We start from the raw sequence: 25,476 nt of genomic DNA on the forward strand, positions 1-25,476 counted from the left end.
CAAAATGTGAACAGATTTTCAATATGTCGGCGAATGAAGAAGATTTAGGCAAAAAATTAATTTGGGATTTTTTTGTTTTTCCTGTATATCTCCAGAACCAAAAGAGCTATATTCGATTTCTTCACATCATTGAATAGGTCTCTAAAATACGCAACTTTGCCATAATTTAGCCGTCACTCTATCTCTTATCGTTTACGAGATCACCATGTACAGAAACGAATTTGAATAGCCCTGTATAAAGAAAACAGATCCTGTGGGATGTAAAATCAAAAGATTACGCGAATAAAATAAAAAGAAATTCAAGTTACGATATTTTATTTGCAAAATTTAAAGAGTTGTTGCCAAAAGAATCTCAAGAAGTAATGAATTAGAAAATAAACAATATGAAAACTTCCTTCAGACGTGACTTTTGAAAGATTGAAATCTAAACCTCGGCAGTACGAGCTGTTGTGAGGTGTGGATGAAACATGGCGGTACTGCATGCCATACGATTTTCTTTACAATTTGCAGATCAACATGCAGTACGAAAAATCATTACGTGTGTAGGCCGCATTAGTGCTGTCAGAAGCAGATTGATAAAATCCAGATAATAATAAAACATTACCAACCCATCCGGCTTTCCGCGTATATCCAACTTGGTTTGCCTTCCCTTGATTACCTGAACTTATCTAGAAATGACTCAACAATCAACAGACTGATTTAATTGAACTGTTGCGTTGTGAATTACAAAAATATCAATCATTTATAGGTATATGTTGCTTGAGATTTCTGTGGAATAAGGTGAGTACTACCTACCTACCTACCTACCTAAAGAATTTCTTTTCATCACGCGAATGTCCAAAAACAAATAATGAATATTGATCATTTACACATAACCTCAAAATCGTTAACAATAGATTAATTCGGGATATTCGGATCAGGGTGAAAAGAGAGTGATAAATTAGTTTCAAAATACAGAGTAGCATGAGTTTAGATAATAGTTTTACGATACGAAACAATAATTTCAATATTTTTTTTGAGAAGAAATGAAAAGAATTAAAGTTCACATTCATGTTAGGAAGCCCGAAAGAAAGTGACGACACACGAACAAAACACATGGCGTCAGTGTGTCAGAGGCGTAACAAAATGGATGTAATTTTTGTAGAGGACAGAAATATCATCACATTGTTGAGTATATTAACAAAATGTAATCCTGAACCAAGTGATTTGTGAGTGAGTGTGAGTGATTTGATGAGCCGTTTGAAAACGACATTTTGGAAAAAAGTTAATTTTAAAAAAAGACTGCATTTTTTAATGAATGTGATATACTAAATCATCAGGCAGCTATGAATGAAACAATCAAATTCAAACCGTTTTGAGGTATTCAAACTTTTGAAAAGTGGACAGTTGTCTCATTTATTATTTCAAGTATTGAAAAAAAAAGAAAAAAAAATGAATATGGAAAATATGGAAAAATTGAATAGACCACTGTTGCGAGAGTAATATATTCCTAAGAAATAAAGGGTGTATAAAAAGTTTTCTACTTAATCTAGTTTTCAAAAGCTTCTATTTAATTTGCTATGTATGTATGTATGTCTGTATGTGTGTATATGCGTCTGTATGCGTGCCTGTCGGTCTATCTGTGCGTGTTCGCGTCCGTGTATGCATGTGCGTTTGTGTGTATGTGTGGGCACATGTCACACAATAGTTGTGCGGCCATATGCCACCTAGCAATACGCACGTGTAACCTACCTCGTTTGAGTGTCCATATTTAAGGCCACTGGACTTATTTTAATCGAATCCATGCAGACTGCTGATCACAATGGTACCTACTTCTGAATTTGACTCTATGGTAAAAGGCGTGTGTGAAAGCTGGTATTAGCTCACCAAAAATGTATCTTAGGTGTGTGGTCATCAATTTCGTCTACAATAACATTTGAATTGGAAACTAATTTCAAGGATACTCGATTTATTTAGTTTGCAAAGAGAAATGAAACTAAGTTCACGCAACTTATGTTTTAACGTAACGACCTTGTGAGTTGAAATGTGACATTCATATTTACCCAATGCCAGTAATATCTGAATAACATTTTATCTATGTGACCCATTTTCCGATTCAGTAGGTCATTGAAATATTTATTCTTTTGAATAACCAAATATAACTTTTTTTTAGACTACTTGCAATAATTGCTTGTGTGTCTCTATACGCGTGTTTGTGTGCGTTTATGCGTGTGTACATTTGCGAGCGTATTCATTATATAGTCATTTATATTCTATAACAAACCATAGAAAATATTCATTATGCATACATATACCAACTTGTTTCTAATTTCTGTTTGCATTTCAGTCATACGTTTCTGGAATGTCTTGTAACCTCATTCTACAAGATTTTGGAGGCACCTGCGATCCCGGAAGCAGCATATCTGGATATGTGGTTTGTACATTTCAGTCCAACAAAAATATTCGAGGTAAAACCAATATTTTTATTCCATTTGAATTTGTTTATTTTATTTGTTCAATGTCAAGACAATATAATGTTTTGTCGCCAATATTCAATGAAATTATGTTGAAAGTCGACAAAATTTCAGTTTTTTATCTTGGGGTATTTTCACCTTCAACAATCTGAAAAATATGAAAATTGTAATGGAGAACTTTATACACGTGTAGAAAGGGTCAACTTTTCACTGCATCCCGATGAATTATGCGTAAATTCAAAGTATTTTTCACGAAGAAAAATATTCTATTCATTTTAACACGTTATAATGAGTATTGTATAATTTCACAGCTTTTTTTTGATACCTAAACCAATCTTAGTTGAACTACAGCAAGCGCCAAATGTGATGGCGAGCGATCGCGCAGGTATAGACTATCCCAACTAAATTACTATTGGATTACAATAAGCCCCTTGCCGGCCAGTGTCATACCTATAATTAGTTTTAATTTGGGTAGCAAATGGAACATGGCTTCTTTGTAATTCTATTTCATATTTTGTTTAATAGTACAGTTCATTAAAATGTTTATATATGATTATACTCTTATCCAAAAATAAACTTTAATCAGTCACTATCTGAATGCGAATGTTCTTCATCTTCACTGCTGCATGTGCTTGTGCTGCTTTCATCTTTTTAATTTATAATCACTGAATTTACCTCTGTTTCAACGTCTGTGAATGTTTCCTTTTCCCAATATTTTCGCTCTATATATACTACCAAAATCAAAATCAAAATGTTCTTTATTGACTATTCTCCATAGAATTTTAAGGTATTTTTTTGTGGTGTTTATATAAGATATACAATAAAAAAATATATATACAAATATACAAAATGTACACAAGGGTTTCCCCAATGGAGTGGGACAGTGGGAAGGATTGGGATGGGTAGTGAATGGGGTAGAGGGAGTGGCAGGAAAAGACCCCGATACATTTGCGCTCTCAAGAATTCCGCACGGAAGAGAAAAGCGCCCCCACACAGTCCCCCGATGGGACAGTGGGAGACGCCCCCGCTGGGGTTGGCGGTTGGCTCTCCACTCAGAAACGCCTTATATCAGCCTAATCTATAGTTTTTCGCTTCCTGCCGAGGCTCACGCGGAAGTTGTCATTCTGTCGCGTTTCGGTACTTTTCAGAGAATCATTCGTCTGTTTGTTGGTAGCAGTTGTCGATAACCCCCTGGAAAAAGTTCATTAAAAAACCAGGTAAGAGTATTTCTGCTATCACGTCATCATGTGTGCGTGAATACTCTTATCCAATTTTTCCATGAACTAAGCGCGATCGCATTCGCGCCGTTCACGGTATATCTCCAGTTCTTCATAGACTAGCCCGTGCTTACGGCGCTGTTCATGATAGCTTCTAACTGCCGTGACGTCCCTCGTCAGCGGGCTCTTCGGTAGAAAGAACTTGAAGAATTTCTGAGCCAGTCTCCTGATATGGTCCGTGACTGACTCCACTTCCGCCAGATCTAACAGATTGTTCAATGAAAGGTATCTGTCACTGTTAGTGCAAATACGTTACCTGTCGGCAACGCTTTTGTCATTCCTCGGAAGTGATTTGATGAAACTCGTGCTCCAGCAGTTTCCTCACATCTTCCAACTTGAAAGTTAAATTTTTTTGGGACACGTTGTTTTTGACAGTAGCCCAAATGAGTTCAATGGGATTCAAATCCGATTGGTAGGGTGGAAGTATAACTTTATATCCGTGTTCAAGCAGAATCTCATCAAATTTGTATTTAATATGATGCTTTTCATTCACCTCAATCAACTCGTATAATTCGTGTTTGAGCATGTTAGGGCTGATCACAATGCTTTTTTCGTGCAGCCACTTCACCATGTCAGCCTTTCTAAAATTTGAGCTGGGGGCTGGATTAATTTGAATATGGTATGGAGCATTATCGGTCACGACTATCGAATCCACAAGGAAGTTTGGGAATAACTTTTCTTGTAACCATTTACCATAATTTTCCGAATTCATTTCTGAATGATAATCTCCTGATGTTGTGCCTGATTTAAATTTAAACCGACAATTAGGTATTCTACGAAGAGATGTTTCGGAAGCCACAATTCTCAAAACCTCAATAATTTTGTGGTGGAACTTTTTTACCGTAAAACACCCTTCCGTCTCATGAAAGTCGTAAATTATCTGTCCAATATCGGAATACTCATACTTGGGAATATCAGCGACTGGTGCTCTTCTATGCCTTTTCTTTCTTGGGGTGGAAAGTTTTACTTCTCTATTATTTGCAGAAATTAATTGCTCCCCTTCTTTAACTACTCTTTCAATTGTTATTTTTGAAATAACTAATACAAAATAAAGATTTGTGTTGAAATAGTTATTTTTTAATTTATTTAATGTTACCTGTAGCGAGATATGCTCTATTTTTCACATTTGATAACGTATCTGACTCATATTTACCATTTTGAATATAATTTAACACTTTAAAAATAATTTCACGTGCCTGAAATTTGATGACTGGTTTTTTGTTGGCGATGACATTTTTTCAGAAAAAACACAAATTATTCAGACAATCCCAAACGCCAACGGCGTTGGAGGACAAGTAATGATACGTCTCTGTACAGAGCATTTGTATGTCTTGCAAGAGTTGTGGTGGAGGTTACACTGAACATGAGTGTTTGTTCGCATGGGGGCGGGCATCACATTTGGCGCTTGCTGTATCTAATATTGAAATTGTTTAACTTGAAAAAAGCTCAGTTTATTACTTACATTTTATTTATATTACTATGATTATGCAAGGAAAGGTTATTTATAAATAAAATATTCTATTGATTATTTTGTGTATGTACATATATTATAGCTACTATGAACCAATTGTTATTTTTGTAGGATTAAATAATGATATTAATAATGTACACACATAAAATTAGTATCATCCTTTTTTAGCCACATTTCACATCATCCGGCGAGAGAGGAGGAGCCTGTCTTCCGCTGACATATCCGTGAGAGAACGAAGCGGTTTAGCCTCCCATAATTTATCACTTCAAAATATTTTCTAGTGGTTAGGAATTTTTGAAAGATCTGCTCTTAACAAATAATATGTTAAATCATAATGGGAAACTTTGATATCTTATTGCAGGATTGAAAGTGAAAGTTAGAGGTAAAGAATATACTGCATGGAATGAAAGCGAAAGCTACACTGAAAACGGGGAATCGAAAACTAGAGATGTTTCCTACAGCGGCCATAACACATTTTTGAGAATCGATATCGTGCTTCTTGGAGAAAGTAAGTTACAGTATGGTATCCTCAAAAATTAAATGAAAATAGGGGTATCATTATTATATATGTCATTGAATATAATAATAATAATATATTTATTCAATAAATTACATACAGTGAGCTGTACACGAAATACTGATAAAGCATTAGAATAAATAATAAATCAATCCACTAAAGGACTGAATCCTTGTGCGTGGTGTCACATATAGCAATATAGAATTTTTTTCATTAATATATATAATCCAAATCTAACTGACTGACATTTTATAACAATTTATGTAATCATGTGGAAGTAGTTTTTTCAAAAAGGCTTTTTTTCAGTTTGTATCTGAAAGAAACTTATGTGCATGATAAACACATATTTGCTAGAAGTTTATTTTGAACTACTTTTTTTCTTCTTCCTTCGGAAGTTACCCACATTTTTTTGTATAAAGATGGAGAAGTGGAAAGCCATAAAGCTTTTTTTCTTCAAATAATATTTGATCGTTGAATGTGAATTATGATATTTACGGTTTTTTTAAAATAAATTTTTGATCAAACTGGTTGAAAAAATAAATACTACTGTAATAATAATAATAATAATAATATGTTATTTATTTAAGATCCAAATACAAATACAAATGAGAAGTACAAATTGAAATTTCAAATAAATAACGAGATGTTCGATAAGTAAGTGAATACTTACTCGAGATCGAGATACAAATTTGGTGTGAATAGGCATATACATACATACATTGAAATAGTTAAACAAAAACATAGAATGAATAACATACAAAGGTATTCGACTACGAACATATTCAATCGTAAATGTAATCAAACATGTACAGCTATTATAATTTGTTATTATTCTTAAAATAAAATAAAATAAAATGAAAAAACAAACACTATAATACAATACAAAGTCACAGTTCAAGATTATTTAGCTTTCAACCAGTTCTGTTTATTATAATAAATCAATCGTTTGTATTCCTGCTTGATACGAGTGAGACATAGGTATTTAAAATGGTGTTCAATTTTCATTTTCCTTGAAATAAAAATATGAAAACAAATAGTATAATACAGTAACACAATTTTCAACTAAGCGAATATCAAACTTTCAAACAGTTCAGTTCAATACAGTATATCAATAATCTATATACCTGTTTGCTAACAGTGATACATCGGTATTCAAAAGGTTTTCAATTTTCATTTTCCTTCGATTATATTTCAGTGACTACTATTCTAGGCATTTTCAGAATGTATTTTTTAAATTCTTTCTTGAAAGTAAAAATGTTTTTGATGTCGGTTATTAATTTGGGAATAGAATTATATACTTATGTGCAATGTATCTGTATGACCTTTGACCAAACGATTCAGCCATGTGAGGTACTATATGTTGATTTTTCTGGCGAGTTTCGTAATGGTGAGTAGGTAGCTGTGCCTGATTCCGCGAAGTATGATATTTCAAACCAGTTTTCAGATAGTACAATTGCCTTGGATCAAGGATATAACTTTCACTAAAAAGCTGGTCTGAAGGATATCTGTTGTTTTTTGATAGCATTATTCTCAGAAATCTTTTTTGAATGGTTTCCAGAGGCTTGAGGTGCGTTCTCAGTGCGTCGCCCCATCCCAAAATATCATATCTCAAATGACTTTCTACCAAGGCGTGGTACAAGGTTTTCAGCTGGTCATATTTCAGTATTTTTTTCAAATATTTGAATCTGTATAATATTGTTTGTAGTTTTTTAATAATATAAGTGATATGGTGATTCCACTTTGGATGACACTCGCAGAAGACGCCCAAATATTTGATTTTTTCTACTGATTGAATTTTGATGGGTAGACCTTGAATGTTGACCTCTAAATTGTTAAAGGGAATGTGTTTGGATTTGTTGCACGTGAATGTCATGTAATTCGTTTTTTCTAAATTTATTGTAAGGAGTTTGTGTTCTAACCAGGGTTAAATACTTCTAAAGCCTTTTTCTGCTGTTTCCTTAAGATAAATCGAGCTCTCGTCTTCATATAATATGGCTGTGTCATCAGCAAATCCTATAATATCCCCATCGCTATCTAGCGCAAATAAACCATGTATATATATATATATATATATATATATATATATATATATATATATATATATATACTAAAAAGAATAGGACCTAGAACGGTTCCTTGTGGTACACCATACTCGGAATGAAGAGATATCGTTTAGTGCATTATGAATTCCTCACATTCAAAATCAGTTTCAGTTTCACAATAGAATAAAAAGAATACTATATATAAAATAAAATATATGAAATATATGAAACGATATAGTAAAAACAAAAGCAGTTTTTACTTATGAACATAGACAGAGACCTCAAATTTGTGGAACCCGTAAATAATTTGAGTGGAAAACTATCGGTTTGTTATGCTCTTTGAAAGGTCTCAAACGAGTATAATAATCAATGATTAATTAGCACTTGAGATATAGATTGGCATTTTGGTGGTTATTTATATAGCAAAAGAGCTGTTGAATATCCAGGGCCGGATTTGGATATATATATATATATATATATATATATATATATATATATATATATATATATATATTGATTTGTAGATTTCTGATTAACGACTGAAGGTTGTATATGGAAAGTAGGGACTGACGGGACTTTCAGTCAAATACGTTCAAAAAACAAACTTCTCTGTTTTACAAATCGACAAGCTTTCGTCTTTGAATAGAGACTTCGTCACGACGAATTAGTAGCGGGTAGAAATATCTCAGTAACTTTGTGAATGATTTGCAGTGCCACTTGCTTGATACGATTATATTGCTTTCTTTGATATACCCGCATCTTGCATTCTTGAAATTCTTCAACTCTCAGATGACATCGAATGGATTATACTAACTGAAAAGAACATGTGACTTGTGCCTAAAAGTTTATATTGGAGGAATATTTAGAAATGTCAAAACCAGAATCTCTGAATACAAATAAGCCTATGCCTATGCCTATGCCTATGCCTGCCATCCGTTGGAAAACAACCACGATTTCGACATACAGAAAATAATGGAAAAACATGAAACCTTATGGAATCTCGGGTAATAAATGAACATAAACAACACAATTTCTTATTGAACGACCAACAATAAGTAAATTTCTCATTACTGTTAGATTTATTTTCATGAAAAATTTTCTAGGATTAGTCAAATCCTTATTAACAGTTTACCTACTCTGTACCTGCTGATTACCTGTTTCTGTTAGTGATCTTTATTCATTGGGGCCGATAATTTGTATAAATGTCATTGTAAAATATTGTGGAATACCCGTCCAACTGAGGATGCTACTATGTAGTGAAACGTGTATTGGAAATTAATATTGGCATTAATATCATGAATAGTTTCTGGTTAATAGATTTCAACATATCTGAAGACTGCAACTCTATGTATACTTTTATTTTCAGACACTATGGTTCCAGGCCAATACGAATATCCATTCACCTTCACCTTACCAACAAATTTGCCAAGCAATTACGAAGGAATTTACGGCCATGTCAAATACTCCATCAAAGCCACTGTAGACTTGCCATTTGCAATGGATTATGAAGAGATACGATATTTTAATGTGAACGCACGCATAGACTTCAACCAAATCAGATCAGAATTGCCCCTGGTAAATAATTTCTATCTGAATAAAATATACAGTGCTGACGTAAGAAGTTTCACGTCCTGACTTTTGAATGACTAAATATCAAAGTCGGGCAAAATGTATGTAAAATGACGTTATTTTTGGTACATATTGAAAAATAATAGTGTGGCATATTTGTCGTCGAAGGGGCACTATCAACTTTTCTCGAATGAAAAAGGTGGTTTTGTGATACTTCGTTTCATAGATTCTTCAGTTTTTCATATTTCTGATATCCTGCAAACGATCGATAGAAATCATAAAATCGTAAAAACTCGCTTCCAAAAAATATTCAAAATGTTTCATTTCCTGGTAATGAAATGTTCCACGTACCACGTACAGAAAAATCTACCTCAAATGAGTTTTCAACTAGTGTTACGTGTCCTGGTTACGACAGACTGATTCAAGAGTCTTTAGATAACACTGGGCTTGTTTCATGCTATTGAAAATGATACTGGTTTGCTTATAGACTGATCGAGTTAGGGGTATATTATACTTATCGAGCCTAATCGGTCCCAATACCTCTTTATATTTGCAGAAAAAAGAAAAATTTGAGAAGCAAGAGTTTGAATTGGCCGCGTGTCTGTTGACCAATAAAATTGATCGTGTCCACAGCGGTGTTGCCAAGTGCCAATTATTTTAACAAAAATACGGAGTTATGAAACATTAGAAAGAATACATTGTCTCATACATTCAAGAGAGATAGCTGACCGTGTGGCAATATGGCTAATATATAACATTGAATTTCTTATTTTCGGTGGGTAGCATGAATGCATTTTATTAGGGTTCATGAGCCTTCGAGAATCATTCAAAAATATAGCTCGTTAAATTCTATTTAGAACCATGGTTTTCGAGTACATTTCATTTCATATGGAGAATTTTTTCATGAATTTAAACGTTAACGGGTTCATATACACTTCCATTATTAAAATTTCTGTGATATCAACATAAAAAATGTCTACTGCCGGAGATATTTCAAAAATAACGTTTTTATTGCGATTCGTGTTATTTGGATCCCATGTATATTCAATTTTCCCTTTCAATGCATTTCTTACACTTTCTTCTTAGATTTAGTTGTCGGAAGTGAGTGTGATTTTACTTTGAATCACGAATGAATCAGAAACTGTTTATACGCTCCGTGAATTTTAAAATTTGGCAATGTTCATTATTTGTATTGTTCCTATTGGTCAATCGAACTAGAAGCGGGACTAGGACTGTGACGTCACGAGCCTAGAAAATCCGATTTTTAATAATCAATTACGGGAAAACAACGCTATTTAGAGACCTGAAATAAAGTACACTATTTTTCAATTCGAAATTACTACCAAATGAAGTGTAAACCAAAAATCATGAAACAAGCCCATTATCTGAATGGGCAGACATGGTACTCAAAATAGCCTGCTAGATCACCTGACAAGATGTTACACAATCGCAGTATATTACATCAACTGGGAAACATTTCATAATATGAGGATTTGATTTGTTAATAGACCTGGATGGTGAACATTTTGAACAATCATCGGGATGAATATAAGTGACTTTCGAAAAAAAATTTAAATAATATCGTTAGTTTACAAATTCCTTAATCCGGCTAATCCGATTTTTAAAAATGAATCGTTTTAAAAAAATTGCCTCTCCGGCGACGAGTGATACACACAATAATTTTCTTTTTCAAAAAGTCTTGAAAATGGTGTCTTTTATATAAATTTTGTCCGACTTTGACTTCTCGTCACGTTCAAAAGTTAAGAGAAGGGACTTTTCACATTCGCACTGCATAATGTACAAGGCGACTCGCCGAGAACTGCGTCAATAAATATTGCGAAAAGTATGAGTACTCAAATTTGGTAATATGCAAATGAAGTTGAGTACAATTCAGTTAAATAGTTTCATGATCCCAATTATACCCGAAGTAGGCTCGTACTTTGTTATTTTGGATGGAACTTTTTACATTCTATTACACAATTAGATATAACATAAAATTCCCGATATATTTTATCTATCTTGCATACCTTCCTGAATATTTAACAGTTCAACAATGTAAGAACTGTGTTCACATAAAGAGATAAAAGCAGGTGGAACATTATCCGAATTCACTTAATATAGAATAGATAAATATAACAATATGTTCCTAAGTGAATGGGGCTGTCACCTACAAAAATAATTAAAATTTGTATATTGTATATTTGTATATTGTATATGTGTATCAAAACTAGTAAGAGATAGAATTGGCCAATACTACAAAAAGCGAATGATGACAACAATCGGATGAGCTGAAAAGTTCGTAGGTTAGCACACAGATGGCGCTATTGGTGTTAAATCTATACGATTTTTAGTCATCCACAACCTTCAAAAGACCTATGTACAAATTTCACAACTGTCGAACTATTAATTTGTAGGATAGAACATTTTGAGCTATTTGGTGATAAAATACTATATTGAAGCCATGGTTTGGCTTGATAAACATTATTCGGACTTTGCACCAGGAAAATCACGTAGGAAACGCCTCAAAGAGGCTATTACCGATGAAATCATCAAAAAATTGAAGTTGATCGAGATAGCTGAGGCTCTAAAGATATCAAAGGAACGTGTTGGGCATATCGTGCATGAATATTTGAATATGCGAAAGGTATGTTCAAAGTGGGTGCGGCGCAAGCTCACAATCGACCAAAAACAAAAACGAATTGATGATTCTGAACAGTGTTTCGAAGCTGTTCCACTATAGAAATTGGAAATGCGTCGATATATGACAATGGATGAAACATGGCTCCAGCATATGGTGAATCGACTCCAAAGCGTGCAAAGATGCAACAATCGGCTGGCAAGGTTATGGTATCAGTATGGTAGAATATTCACCGACTATCTTGAAAAGGTGAAACCATCAACAGCGAGCATTTGGAGCATTTGAAGGCCGACATGGCGGAAAAACTGCCCCATTTGAAGAAAAAAAGTGCTGTTTAATCAACACAATGCACCGTGTCACAAAATAATGAAAACGATGGCAAAATTGCATGAATTGGGCTTCGAAATGCTTCCACATCCACCGTATTCTCCAGATGTGGCCCCCAGCAACTTTTTCCTGTTCTCAGACCTGAAGAGAATGCGCCGATGGAGAGGTAATCCTCGAAAATGAGGCCTATTCTGAAGCTAAAGACAAATTGTACTATAAAAATGGCATCGAATAATTGTATGACCGCTACAATCGTTGTGTCGCCCTCGAAGCCAAATTCATTGAAGAATAAAATGGAATTTTATCAATTTTTTTCCATGTTAGCCTACGACCTTCTCAGCCCAACTGTTAGTTGTACATTGTACATGTATGATCCGGAATTCAAGAAACGATAGAAAATCATCTATATTTTTATCAAAACTGAAAAAAATCATGATAGTCATAACTATTTCGTGAAATTATTCATGGAAATTGATAACACTGTAATTGAATTTAAAAAATAGTTCAAATGTTTTAGCTGAGATTAAAAAATAAGAACGTGTACTCGTATAGTGGATTTTCAATGAAACTGTGGTTCGTCTTGAACAAGGCATTTTCAACTCAATAAATCATTATAGAATAAGTGCATAAATTGATGAAAACAATAACTCATCTCAGGATGAAAGAAACTGTTATTATCATATCATACAGGATGAGTTGATAATAAGACCACTATTCTGAAATATTAACGAATTTTCATTTTCATTACATATTTCGATTTGAGCTTTGAATAACATCAGATATTACCACAATATTTCCAGGCACCAATTTCATACCAAGATGAGAAAATAATTTGCTGTTGTTGCTGCGCTAGTGGTCCAATCACCCTCGATGTGCATCTGCAGAAAGAAGCATTTGTTTTAGGTGAAGTAGCCAGGATCCGAATTGTGGTATCAAATTTATCCAACGAGAATATTCAGGGAATGAATGTGACACTGATGTCGGTAAAATTGTAGAATATGATTCATAACTTAGTGTAATAATAGAGGCAACTTTCAGACTATTATTTCCATCGTGACAATTCCTAGTACCAAAGAGAGGGCTGAATCTGTACTTTTAGCTTCAACTAGTGACACTGGAGTAGGAGCGCATGGAGAGAGAACTTACGATCTTGAATTGCAGATACCAACGTCAGCAGTTGTTTATAACTTCAAACAATGTACTTTGTTTCAACAGAAATTCATTCTCAAGGTAAGCACTATTGTGTCAAAACAATTTTCCGGGGGTTTTGGCCGTGAGATATAGCTTTTCGAAGCCTGACATTTCGCCGGTTACTGTGGTAGATATTGTCAAAGGCCATGAGGTAACGGTCGAAGTACTCGAAATGGTGCTCGAGTTGTTCCTCTTGTTCCCAATGCAGAAACTACACTGCTGGAATTTGTCTCCGATTTTACCTTATAATATGTAGGTGTGGCTTGGTTCATATCAATTGGCTTTATTTCTTTGAGTACAATTAAGGACAGATAGCCAGATTTTATTAATGTTCATTGTCTCTTTTTGCTATGTTTTTGAATTTCTATCATCTCTCTATATACTCTTGGATAGTAATTTTGAGTTTATCAAGTTTTACTTATCTTCGAATGAAATAATGTGACTGCCTTTTTTTGAAAGCATGTTTGGCTACAGCTGTCTTGTCGGTTTGTCCAAAGCGACAATGGACTTGTTTCATGATTTTCAGTTAATATTTCACTTGATAGAAATTTTAAATTGAAAAACAGTGCACTTTATTTCATCTCTCTAAGTACCGTAGTTTTCTCGCAATTAATAGGACCAATAGGAACAATAGAAATAATCAACATTGCCAAATCATAAAATTTGTGGAGCCTATAATTATTAATTTAATTATGGAAGTGTATATGAACCCGTTAACATTTCAATTAATGAAAAATTGGAATGAAATGTACACGAAAAGTCATGTTTGGAAATAAGTTCTATATCTTAAATCAGTACACAAAGTCGATAGATCACAAAATATTTACCTAAACTATGATTTTATGCATTATTTAATAATATACAGTTATGAAAATCAAAATATATAGCGAACCAGGATTAAATAATCATTTCAAATATTCAATTTATTCTACAATCCTCAATCTGTACAACTGCAATTTATTATAAAAAAAAACGATTCCTACATACAAACCCCTTTCTAATATAGCTACTAAATTCAAGCGTTATAGGCTCGCTTGGGTAATCCGTTGAATCTTCCAAAACTTGAGAGGAAGGCTGAATAAGGTCAAGTATAGACAGAATTGATTGTACTCGATCTGATCCAACAAAAGCTTCTGAGGTAATAATACCATTAATCCATTAATCATATGATAAAATTTAATTGATTTTGTTTCATACTTTCAATAATAGGATTAACTCCAGATAATACTTTTTGTGGAGAATACTTGAAGTTGAAATAAAAAACTGTGTCATCAAATTCAATAACTCACTCACTCAAATTAAATAACTCACTTATAAACCAATGCGCTTTCTGTTTTGTTGTGCCTTTTCGCACAATTAAAATCAGCACAAGAATGCACCATATCAACATTTAAATATATCCCTAAAACACTTTTAAAACATACACAAACTAAACTCAATGAAAAAATGAATTGTTCCTACGCGAGCTGTCAGCTAAAAAAAAGTTGAAACTCAATGTTGCAAAAACAAGCAGAATGGATCTGATATGACATACATTTTCAATGCTGGATAAACCAATAAATTGTGATATGGGTACCCCATTTTCCTGAGAAAATGAACGATCAATTGAAATTTTCTGTAATTATTCATTCATTTTTTTAAGAATAAAGCCAGCAAACGAATAAATATACAATAATAAGATCGTTCGAATCCACGAATTAGGCATAAAAATGGACACTAATATTTGCCTTGAGAACTGATATAGTACAAATTATATCTAAATATGATTCTAAATAGAATTGAACCAGCTGCATTTTCAAATGGTTTTCGAATGCTCATGAACCCTAATGAAATGAATCAATTATGTATTCATGCCACCCACCAGCAATAAGAAAGTCAACGTTACTGGTAACGTTGCATACACTACAGCGCCCTCTGTAGTGTATACGACAATGTGCTCTTTCTAATGTTAATGGTTTCCACAAACTTCGTATTTTTGTTAAAATAATTTCAAAATGAATGTTGAGCCCAGTTTTGTTAAAGCTGACTAGTAGGTCCCTTTTATTTTAATGACATTCATTTCAGACTTTGTCTTTTATCGAAGGATGGCAAGTTTTGATTTAATTTTTATTTTATCTCGGCCAAGGAGCAGTATGGCGACTGAAAAGAGAAGCAAAAATATTTATAGTGAAATGTAGAATTACTTCAGAACATATCAATCCAAAAATAATCTGAAAAAATATTTTTCGGAATGTAAACTATTGAAAATGCGAAATATGTTTCAAAATAGGCACCTGCCGAAACCTACCTTAACAAAAAAACGTTCTTCAATCAGATAATTGTAACGGTTGTATTTCACACTGAGTGGGCAACAATAACAACAAAAATGGCGTCTGTCAAATTGGATCATCAGATCTGTGATTGGAAATGAAAAATTAATACACTTGGCAACTTCGCTCTAGACACGATCAATTTCATTGGTCAAGAGACACGCAGCCAATTTAAATTCTTTCTCTTCGAATTATTCTTTTTTCTGCAAATATAAAGAGATTTTGGGACCGATTAGGTTGATAAGTACAATATACCCCTAACTCGATCAGTCTATAAGCAAACCAGTATCATTTTCCATAACATGAAACAAGCCCATTTCTCTCGTGTTCATAGAAACGGGTACCTGTACTTCATTTCGTGGTTCCAATGTAGACCTACCAGAAGCTACAAGGAATCCGATACACCCCAGGTGTTGCTAAAGGTTCTCTGAGGCCCTCAGCTGACCTTAGATTTTCTCTGATAGTTTTCATTGCTCTAAATATTACATGTATGCCGGTAAGCACTATTGTTCGAACGGTTTCGTACACCTATACAGACACGGGGTTGATTTTCAAGAATATCGTATAATAAACTGACAAAAAAATTCTGATTTTCTATTGAAGTTGAAACTAAATATAGTTTCAATAGGCCACAAGCAAATATTGCTTATGGGAAAATAACCATTAATAATTGATTATCGTGAATGAAATATATTTTTGAATATAGTTTATAGAGTGATAAAAACAATAAAATTTTGAATGGACAACTACACGTATGCAAAAACGTATGAGCGTTGTACTCTTCAATGGTTAGATTAGAATAGATTGTCGGGGAGCTAGCCCATGGCCTGATTCACTGCAAACTTTTCAGATCTATTGTTAGTTGTCTAGCTTGATCTCTTTGATGAGACTCCATAGCCTTGACACCGACCCCTTCATATAGCTGGCAGACTCTGGTTCCTCTTCCCCGCATCTTGCGTGTCTCAGCCTTGCTATCACTCCGCATTTACAGAAAACATGCAGTGCGGTTTCTTCTTCTTCTTGACAGAACCTGCATTGGGCTAGAACATCGGCCTCCTTATCGCCCTCGTGACCGTCATGTCCGGGTACCCAAACTACAGTACTTAGACAGCATCTGCTTTCAGTTGATGGTACAGTTTCAAGTATTCTGCACTGTGTGACTGGCTAATTGGGGTGTGCCCCAGCATTGGCCTGTGTGTCACAAGTCAAGCTTCTCTTTGTAGGTAGATGAACAATGGTGGAAGTCCGAGTAGGACCTTAAGTGCTGCAGTTGGGGCCGTTCTCATGGCTCTCGCGACACTTAGGCACAATGGTTACTCTTTATTATATTATACACCAAGAAAAACTTCAATAACCACTTCTACAGTTTCCATAATCATATCTAATCAAGAAGTTCATCTAAAATCATATTATGAATTGTCACAAATAAAAAAGAGCTCTGTTAGTGTTTATCTGATAGAATTGGCAGATATTCGATGTAATAGTGTTCAGTTTCCACTATTGGAAAGTGACCAATAACCTGAAAGCACAGGTTTATATCAAAAACAAATGATTGCCAGGAATTCAACGTTGACTATTGCATTGAAATATTTTTTTGACTTAGATCGAGGCCCGCATAGGAGGTTGTCACACGAACATGGATGTCAAAACCTACGTGATGCTAGGACATATACCACTTGATGACATCCAAAATCAATCAATACAGAACACTCCCTACTCTCAATCGGAGATGTCAACAGGTAAGTATCGAAAGGAATTCATATTGTCACCTGTTTGGGGACAATACAGAATAAGAATACAGAAATTAAAATAGTACTCACACCAGTTGTTTTATTATGAGCCTGAAGAGGTAGCAAAATGCGAGCTGACTTATGTTCACTCCACACACAATCCAGTTACTTTTTTCAAGATTATCCTGAACTTTTATTCAGTTTTTCAAGAAACCATTATTGTTAACCGACCTAGTTTATTGAATTCCAATATCACTGAATAAATATTAAAGATAATATGAAGCAGGGCAATAAAGTAGATATTAATGTACTGAGTAATTTAATTTTCATAGGTTGGGTTAGATCCAACGTGAGTTGGTCTATTCGACCCTCCATCGCAACCTTCACGGGTTTATTGTAGCTCACACGAAGCCGATTAGATCATATGGTGAGCAATATTTCAGGTCAGATAGTGAGAGTGCGGCTCTGTCAAACTCTGAAAACCTGATTGGGTCTGCAGCGGAGCAGGCACAAAGTATGTGCTTTGCTGTTCCATCATTTTTCAAACAGCTGTCTTCAGAGTTCCTGCATATGATGATTCAGGCGACAGTGACCTGTGAGAATGCCTGTTAGAGATCGTGGTTCATCCCTGCTGTAGTCCAACAACTGTTTGGTTTTAAACTTCGAAGGGTGGATGAACGCCTTGAAGTGAGCCAATCCTGGGCAGAAGTTCATAAATATTCACGCCAATCAGGTGTTTAATGTTTATTTGGCAAAGCCTATAGCGATGCCAATAACAGGTTCTGTTCCGATGAAGCTGTTTACAGCACCCTCTTTTGCAAGGGAGTTAGCAGTTTCATTGCTTTCCAGACCAAGATGGTCAGGAATCCAGATCGGAGAAAATTTGTTGAGTCTTGATGAGAGTCTTTTTTGGCAATTTGCTACCATTTTTCATAACTCATAAGTTAAAAATATATAATATGGATATATAATACAACACTAAAAATATTTAATTCAATCTGCTTCATCAGTTTTAATTAACTGAGCCAATAATAAAACGTTTGAATTCGAAGATCCTTGATCATCTTCGATGATCGGGAGTTGAATTTTCTGTCGATCTCATAAGTATCGTCTTCCGTCATATTCACTTCTTATTCAGTGCTAGTCTTGTTCACAAATAACGGTTGAAACGTTACATTCATGGCCCATTGTATGGTGGAAGTGCAAAGTTTGATGATTATGGTCAATTCTATTCATTCTTTTGAATATTATTGAGGAATCAGTAATCTCAAAGATGTTTTCTATTGATAATTTTCAGTTTCATTGTTACCACCACCAATATGTACACCTACCAATTATGATCCGCCGTACTCTTTATCAGACAAAACGTCGCCTTATCCGATTGCTGCCCAAATTGGATTCAACTTGCCTCCAGGTTCCAACGGATTGCAGCCGGTACCTGTTCATGGTGCAGGCCCATACCCTCCAGCATCAAGTTCTTCGGCAGCTGTAGCTAGCGCTCCTCCGAAAGAGTCTGTTCCTTCGGCACCTTCTGAGGCAGAGATGGCGAAAGGAGATGAATCTCTTGTTTTGAATGGTTAGTTTCAAAATATACGATGATATTTTTTTGTTATTCGATATACCTTTGAATATATTGGATCGAGTACCAGAAAATTGATTGAATCATTCTCTTTCATCTCCATGGTGAATGTGATGGAAGGGTGCACAGAAATCAAACATGCATATGAAAATTAACGAAGACATGTGTCTGTTGTCAGAGAGTTTATAAATTGCCTTGTGGTTCATCTCCAATATCTTACATAGCTAAAATTGGTATAACATTCAAAGCTCGTATAAAAGAACATATAAACAGTTTCCGGCATGGAAACATAAATTCAACGTATGCTTCTCATCTAGTTACAGAGGGAGGTGAGATAAAACTTTCTGAAAATTCTGAAACTCTGTGCTCTTTGGTAATTATATAACAATATATAAATAATCAAGATGTACCTTTTGTTATGTCGCAAGTCAGTATTCGCTTGGCTTATCAACGAGAGGATTTTATTCGCTGTTTCACCCATTTATCATTCATCCAAATGGTGAAAGAACTCATTTAAAAACTTAATTAAATATTTATTGTAACGAAACGGGCAAAACCCAGCAGGATCGAAGAAAAGGAGATGTACTGCATTGCTGGAACCATTTCTGAAGATCAATAGGTAATAATAATAATAATAAATGGGGAGTGGTCATTGGTTGATAATGCTGGCGCGCCCTCCCGAATGTATCGGGGCTTCGGGGGATAGGGCCTGACCAGCGCACACTACAGTGAAAATAATAATAATAATGATAATAAATGGGCTTCATTCATTGACATACATTGTTTATAAAGAAGAAGTAAATACAAAAATCAATAAGAGGGCGAAGTTCAGCCGAGGCTGTTTTACAACTCAACCTGGGGGATAGCATGTTTTATATAGAAATATAAAAATAATTACCTAGTATACATTGGAAAGTGAGTAGTTCATGAATCTTTGTGAGACTAAGAAAAAACAAAGGTTATAAATTCAAAAGTGAATATTAAAAATCTATTTAGCTTATAGTCTATTTCAAAAGAGTGTAGAGTAATAAAATCTCATTAAGTATTCAAAAGCGCTACAGGGTGATCCGTCAATAAATTCTGTCACTTCCCTAGTCCGCATTGCAAAATTATGTCGTTTCATAAAGAGCAGGTAGGTATCACCCTGTTTTAAGGGATTTGTCCATTGTTATCGACGGATAAATACTGAGCCAGAGGCGCGCTAGTGGGATAATTGCCAAAAGAATATGCATTCATAAAAATTATATTAAAGGAAATAAAAATTTAATACAGCAGAACAGTGTTATTAAAAAAATATAAAATGTAACAATAAAATATATACGAACCGAAATCGGGAAATACTCACAAACACACACGAACGAACTTTACGTATTGAAACACTTGTGGGGACTTTAAATCAATTTATTCACAAAAACGACAAGAACTTTACTGGATACGTTATTACAATTTGACACTTGAACAATACTAAAACTGTGAACTTCCCTTAACGTTTAACAACACTCTATTTATACCCTAATTGAATGTTCTAGAGATTACTAGGTACAATTTTCGAGAACCTTCCGAGAAAATAATTATTCAGACTACCCTTAATTCTAAACCCTAACCTAAGCAAAAGTGTCACTGTCACTGATACACTGGTCTCTGTCCAGATTGCTTATCCCGCTACAGTATATTTACAATTCAATTAAATTATTCTACATCAGTATAGTCTTCATCCGAAGAACTGTCATCATCCCCTGGTGTTATAATTATAGGGTCAACCACCTGATCGACCAAGTTGTCCAGTTCCCACATTTTATCTTCCTCTTTTAAAACATGCTGGATTGCTTTTTGCCAGTTTTCTGATGTGATTTCCATAATACCTTTATTTGACAGCCAGTTAATAATTTCTTGCTTTCTCCAAGCTGAAGTTGGTACCTTCTCTAAGCGCCTTGAATGGTAGCTTGCATTATCCATAACCACGACCGAATCAGCTGAAAGAAATTTTAACATTTCCCCGAAGTAGTCTTCGAAGACATCCGAATTCATGTCCTCATGATAATCTCCCGTCCGGCACGACTCAAAGCTTAACAAACCTTCTTTTAAAAATCCGTCTTCGCTTCCAATGTGAGCAATTATAAGCCTCTTCCCTTTTCCCGAAGGCACTTTAATACCCGTCGAAAGGCCTTCTATGAAAGCTTGGCGAGAACTTGTTATATTTTTATCTTGCCACATTTTTTTGACTATATAACCTTCGTTTATCCACGTCTCATCAAGATAAAAAATTTTCTTTTGCTCTCTGCGGTACTGCTTTATAGTTGTCAAATATTTTCGTCTCCAGCAAACAATTTCATCACTTTCCAGTAATAGTGCCTTTCGATTGTGCTTTTCCCAGGCAAAATTCATACTTTTTAAAGTTTTCCATAAAAGTTTTCTGGATATCAAAGGAATATCGTTATCTTGGCTTATCTCGATAAATATTTTTTCAAGAGTGGGTATTTCCTTTTTAAAATAAAACGAATGAACTTTTCTTCGAATGTCACATTTGGTGTCTTCATCTAAGATTTTTATTGGTCTTCCTGATTTTCTCTTGCATGGACTTACCTGGCCTGATATCTTTCTTTCTCGCAATAATTTAAAAATCGTGGACTGTCCAATTCCAGTCATTCGGGCACATCGCTCAACACTTTCTTGCACAGACAAACTAGGGTGATCGTGTTTTATGCAATCATATACATTTAAAATTATAACTTTTTCGCAAACAGATAGCGGAGAATTTTTTACACTTCTTTTCTTTGGAGTAAATGTCCCCATTTTATAACTTTTTCACTATTTCTATATCACAATATCACTGTACGTTTAATTGGTGTAGTAACAATTACTATTATAACTCGAATGTTTAAGACACCATTACAATATATTTAAACCCTTTTTCTTAATTACCTGGGTTTAATAGGTATTGCATGATTGGTGGGCAGGGTCAAAAAGGGATTATTATAATGACATGGCACCTCGGAACTAAGTGTTAACCCTTTTTTGAGAAATCATGCTCAAGTATATGAACCCAAATTGCATATTAAATAAGTTTACAAGAACCACTAAAATTAATCTTAATCTTTTTTTAAGAAATTTTACTTACCTAAATACATGTAGGTACTTAGTTTTAGACCAAATTACTTCCCAAAAATGGCCTTTTATTATTATCTATGTCTGTAATTTTTAATTTACTTTAATTATTAAGTTTAATAATCCTAAGATTTGCCTACGCCCATGGACGACAACGAAATTCAGGCAAATTTTATGACACTTCATGATTTATTACTCTACACTCTTTTGAAATAGACTATAAATAAGGTAAAATATAGCAAAACAAACACAAAGGTGAGACAAAGGGAAAACCATATGAGCAAGGCATAACATGAATATATTATTTATCCAGAATACTTCAGATATGTTTTCAACTTTTTCTTGAAATTATATATGGAGTAGTGTCTAAATTCACTGGGCAGAACATTATATTGTTTGATAGAGTTGTAAATAAAATTACAAGAAAAGCAGGCTGTCGAGTGTTTTGGAATAATAAAAGTGTGACGGTTTCGTGTCCTCGAATTATTCTGTGATTTGAAAATTTCATGAATATAATTTGGCTTTTTGTAAATGAGGAATTTATGTATATTGATGAGTAGGTGGAGCTGCCAGCTTTTAGCAATCGGTAACCAACCTGACTCCTCGAACTTGGGGGATATATGGTCGAATTATCTCACACCATAAGAAAGACGAATGCAATTGTTTTGCATTTTTGTAAGCGATTTACATCAGTTTGTATCAAAGCAGGCCCGTAGATTATATCACAATATGCTAATCTAGACAATATGAGGGTTTCGCAAAGTTTCAACTTCAATTTGGAAGTCATAATATCTCTACTTTGATAGAGTTGACGTAAGATACTGTATGAGCTACGACAAAGTGAATTTATATGTTTGTGAAATATCAGATCATCATCTAGCCATGAACCCAAGTTCTTGCTTTCTGTAATTGTTTGTAGTAAGTCTTGTCCAAGTTGGATTTCAATTCTTCATTCAACTTCCTGTCTTTTGTACTGAATGCATTTCTCGATACTGTCTAGTCTTGATCTTGACCTTCCTCAATATTTATAAAGATTCATACGCTGACATTGCAACTTTGTTCCGGTCACTGTACTGAGATAAAATGCCCAGTATTCAATATGTGCAAAATTTGCGTATTTGTAGATTTTTTTACATTTCTATATCCTGTGATCGTATCAATTTTAATCTCTATGAACTTAGAATATCAAAAGATGGAATTCTGAATATGTAGTGTTTTTTTTAGAATATTGAAGTTGAGGTTGGAACATCTTTCAATTCATGTGTTCGCTTGAATGAATTTGAATTATTCCATGATTATTTTCCATATTTGACAGTATGTCCCATCAAATGAAGATGTAAACGTTCTAATAATCAAAATTTCAACTCAACAATTATGTCAGGAAGATGTGTGGTGATTATATTAATGAACATTTGAACCCCAATGTAATTGTACTAATGCTTTATTGTTTCAGATCCTTCAAGTAAATTATCAGACCCTCCTCCACCAACATATAGCGATGCTGTTCGAGCTCCATCTTCTGAATCTGATTCTGCTTGGGTAAACTTCCACTAAAGCCCAGTACACACTTTGGAAAGCATCTCTTCAATACAATAGATGTTGTTTTATACATTTCATTTTTATATTTGACAGAATCTTGTCTGGAAAGTTGTCTTGTTTTTTGTGTTTCGTAATGAAGAAAATATGGATTGACCTCAATGTACTTCAACTGATAGAAATAATCTTCAAGACTTCCAAATATACCACAAATAAATCGTATTTTTTTTAAGAATATATGAGATTTTTATTGATGAAATATTCAAATATTTCATTTTCATTCATCACCATTACTACTTACGACGGAAGGATTAAAGCAATCGAGTTCAAAACAAACCCTCTACGAAGATGTGTAGATCATGCATTGAAGTTACTTTAAAGTATAAACTGGGAGAAAAAGCCCACCCCGACACGTCTACTTTCACATGGACAATGAATTACACGAGATAGAAAATACTTTTGAAACAACTACCTTTATATGAATTTTGAATTATACGAAAATCTCTTTTATACTCCAAACCCTCGTTATGAAATGGAATCAGATATTACAAAATATAATATATGAAAGAGTTACGATATAAAATGTCACTGACATGAAACACTATCATCCTTAATGGCCAACTTCGAAGTTTCGGAATAGAACACTTCTATTATCATCTCATCAGCATCTGCCTGAATAAAATTACAAGATGAAACACTTTATCACAGATGAGACGAATACACTCGTTTCATACGCTCAATTGATTGAATTGCAGCCACTGGGATCTTGTTTGAAGTTGAACTTCAATTTTTCTCAAGAAATATTCATTTATTATCAATTTCTATATTATCCCCTTCAAAGTAGTCCCTCTCAGATATTATACACGTGTGCTAGGGTTATTTCCGATACTCGAAGCAGTTCTGATTTGCACTTTTTGGTATGTCCTTGAGCTCTCTCAGTGATTTAGTTTGTGTCCCCTCAAACATCGCAAAACGATGTCTTTTCATGAGTCTCTTCAATTTTGGGATCAGGAAAAAGTCGCAGGGGGACAAATCTGGTGAACATGGTGGTTGAGGAATTATTACGGTGTTTTTGGCCATAAAACTACGAACAAACAATGACGAGTGGGCATGTGCATTATCGTGATGCAAACGCCATGAAATGTTTCTACACAATACCGGACGTTTCCTCCGTAATGCTTCCCATAATTTCAAGATAATACTCCTTATTGACCGTACGACCATGTGACAAGAACTCCTGATGCAATACGCCACGGTAATCGAACAAGAAGTGAACAAAACCTTGACATTTAATCTAACTTGGCGTGCTCTTCCATTGGGACGATTGGACTTTGGTTTCCATGTCATAAACGTATACCCATTATTCGTCACCAGTTATGATCCTTTTGAGCAAATCTGGATCGTCTTTTGAGTCAGTCAACAATTTCTGAGAAATGCTCATGCGACGGTTTTTTTGGTCAGAATTCAGTTATTTATTTCAACAATTTCTCCACTTTCTCAAACATTTTTATCGGTTGTAGATGTTCTAGGACGTCCAGAGCAAGCATCGTGTTTCACATCACCTCGACCTCCTGTGAAGAGCTTGTACCACTCGTAAACATTTTTCTGACAAAGGGTACAATCACCGTATGCCACTGTCAACATTTGAAGTATTTTTGAGTACTATTTTTTACATAAAATTTTATGCAAATTTCCTGATCCACTTTTTCGAAAGCAGAGAATGGGGAATGTT

At 34.4% G+C, this 25,476-nt stretch overlaps 1 protein-coding gene across 4 annotated transcripts; it reads left to right on the forward strand.

Annotated features, from left to right (window-relative positions):
* Positions 1-446: 446 nt before the first annotated feature.
* LOC111504356 (arrestin domain-containing protein 3) lies at positions 447-23,981 on the forward strand. 4 transcript variants are annotated; one of them, XM_023158896.2, is made up of 9 exons: positions 454-780; positions 2,327-2,447; positions 5,563-5,709; positions 9,127-9,335; positions 13,095-13,273; positions 13,320-13,524; positions 17,398-17,533; positions 18,822-19,100; positions 23,662-23,981. In XM_023158896.2, the coding sequence occupies exons 2-9, from the start codon at positions 2,342-2,344 to the stop codon at positions 23,760-23,762; spliced, it is 1,362 nt and encodes a 453-aa protein (XP_023014664.2). In that variant the 5' UTR covers positions 454-780; positions 2,327-2,341; the 3' UTR covers positions 23,763-23,981. The 4 variants fall into 4 exon arrangements, with proteins under 4 accessions (XP_074028775.1, XP_074028776.1, XP_023014664.2 ...); XM_074172673.1 differs by having other exon boundaries at positions 459-780; positions 13,095-13,277; positions 13,333-13,524; XM_074172674.1 differs by lacking the exon at positions 5,563-5,709 and having other exon boundaries at positions 447-780.
* Positions 23,982-25,476: the final 1,495 nt, after the last annotated feature.

Source organism: Leptinotarsa decemlineata, unplaced genomic scaffold (assembly GCF_025532065.1).
Source record: "Leptinotarsa decemlineata unplaced genomic scaffold, Ldec_3_MD MMD2_tig00000133_RagTag_RagTag, whole genome shotgun sequence".
In the NCBI taxonomy this organism is placed as follows: domain Eukaryota; kingdom Metazoa; phylum Arthropoda; class Insecta; order Coleoptera; family Chrysomelidae; genus Leptinotarsa; species Leptinotarsa decemlineata.

Coding starts and splice junctions, on each gene's coding strand:
- LOC111504356 (XM_023158896.2), top strand. CDS start 2,342: ATGTCTTGTAACCTCATTCTACAAGATTTTGGAGGCACCTGCGATCCC. Junction 9,336..13,094: donor TCAGATCAGAATTGCCCCTG/GTAAATAATTTC, acceptor CAATATTTCCAG/GCACCAATTTCATACCAAGA. Junction 13,525..17,397: donor AACAGAAATTCATTCTCAAG/GTAAGCACTATT, acceptor TTTTTGACTTAG/ATCGAGGCCCGCATAGGAGG.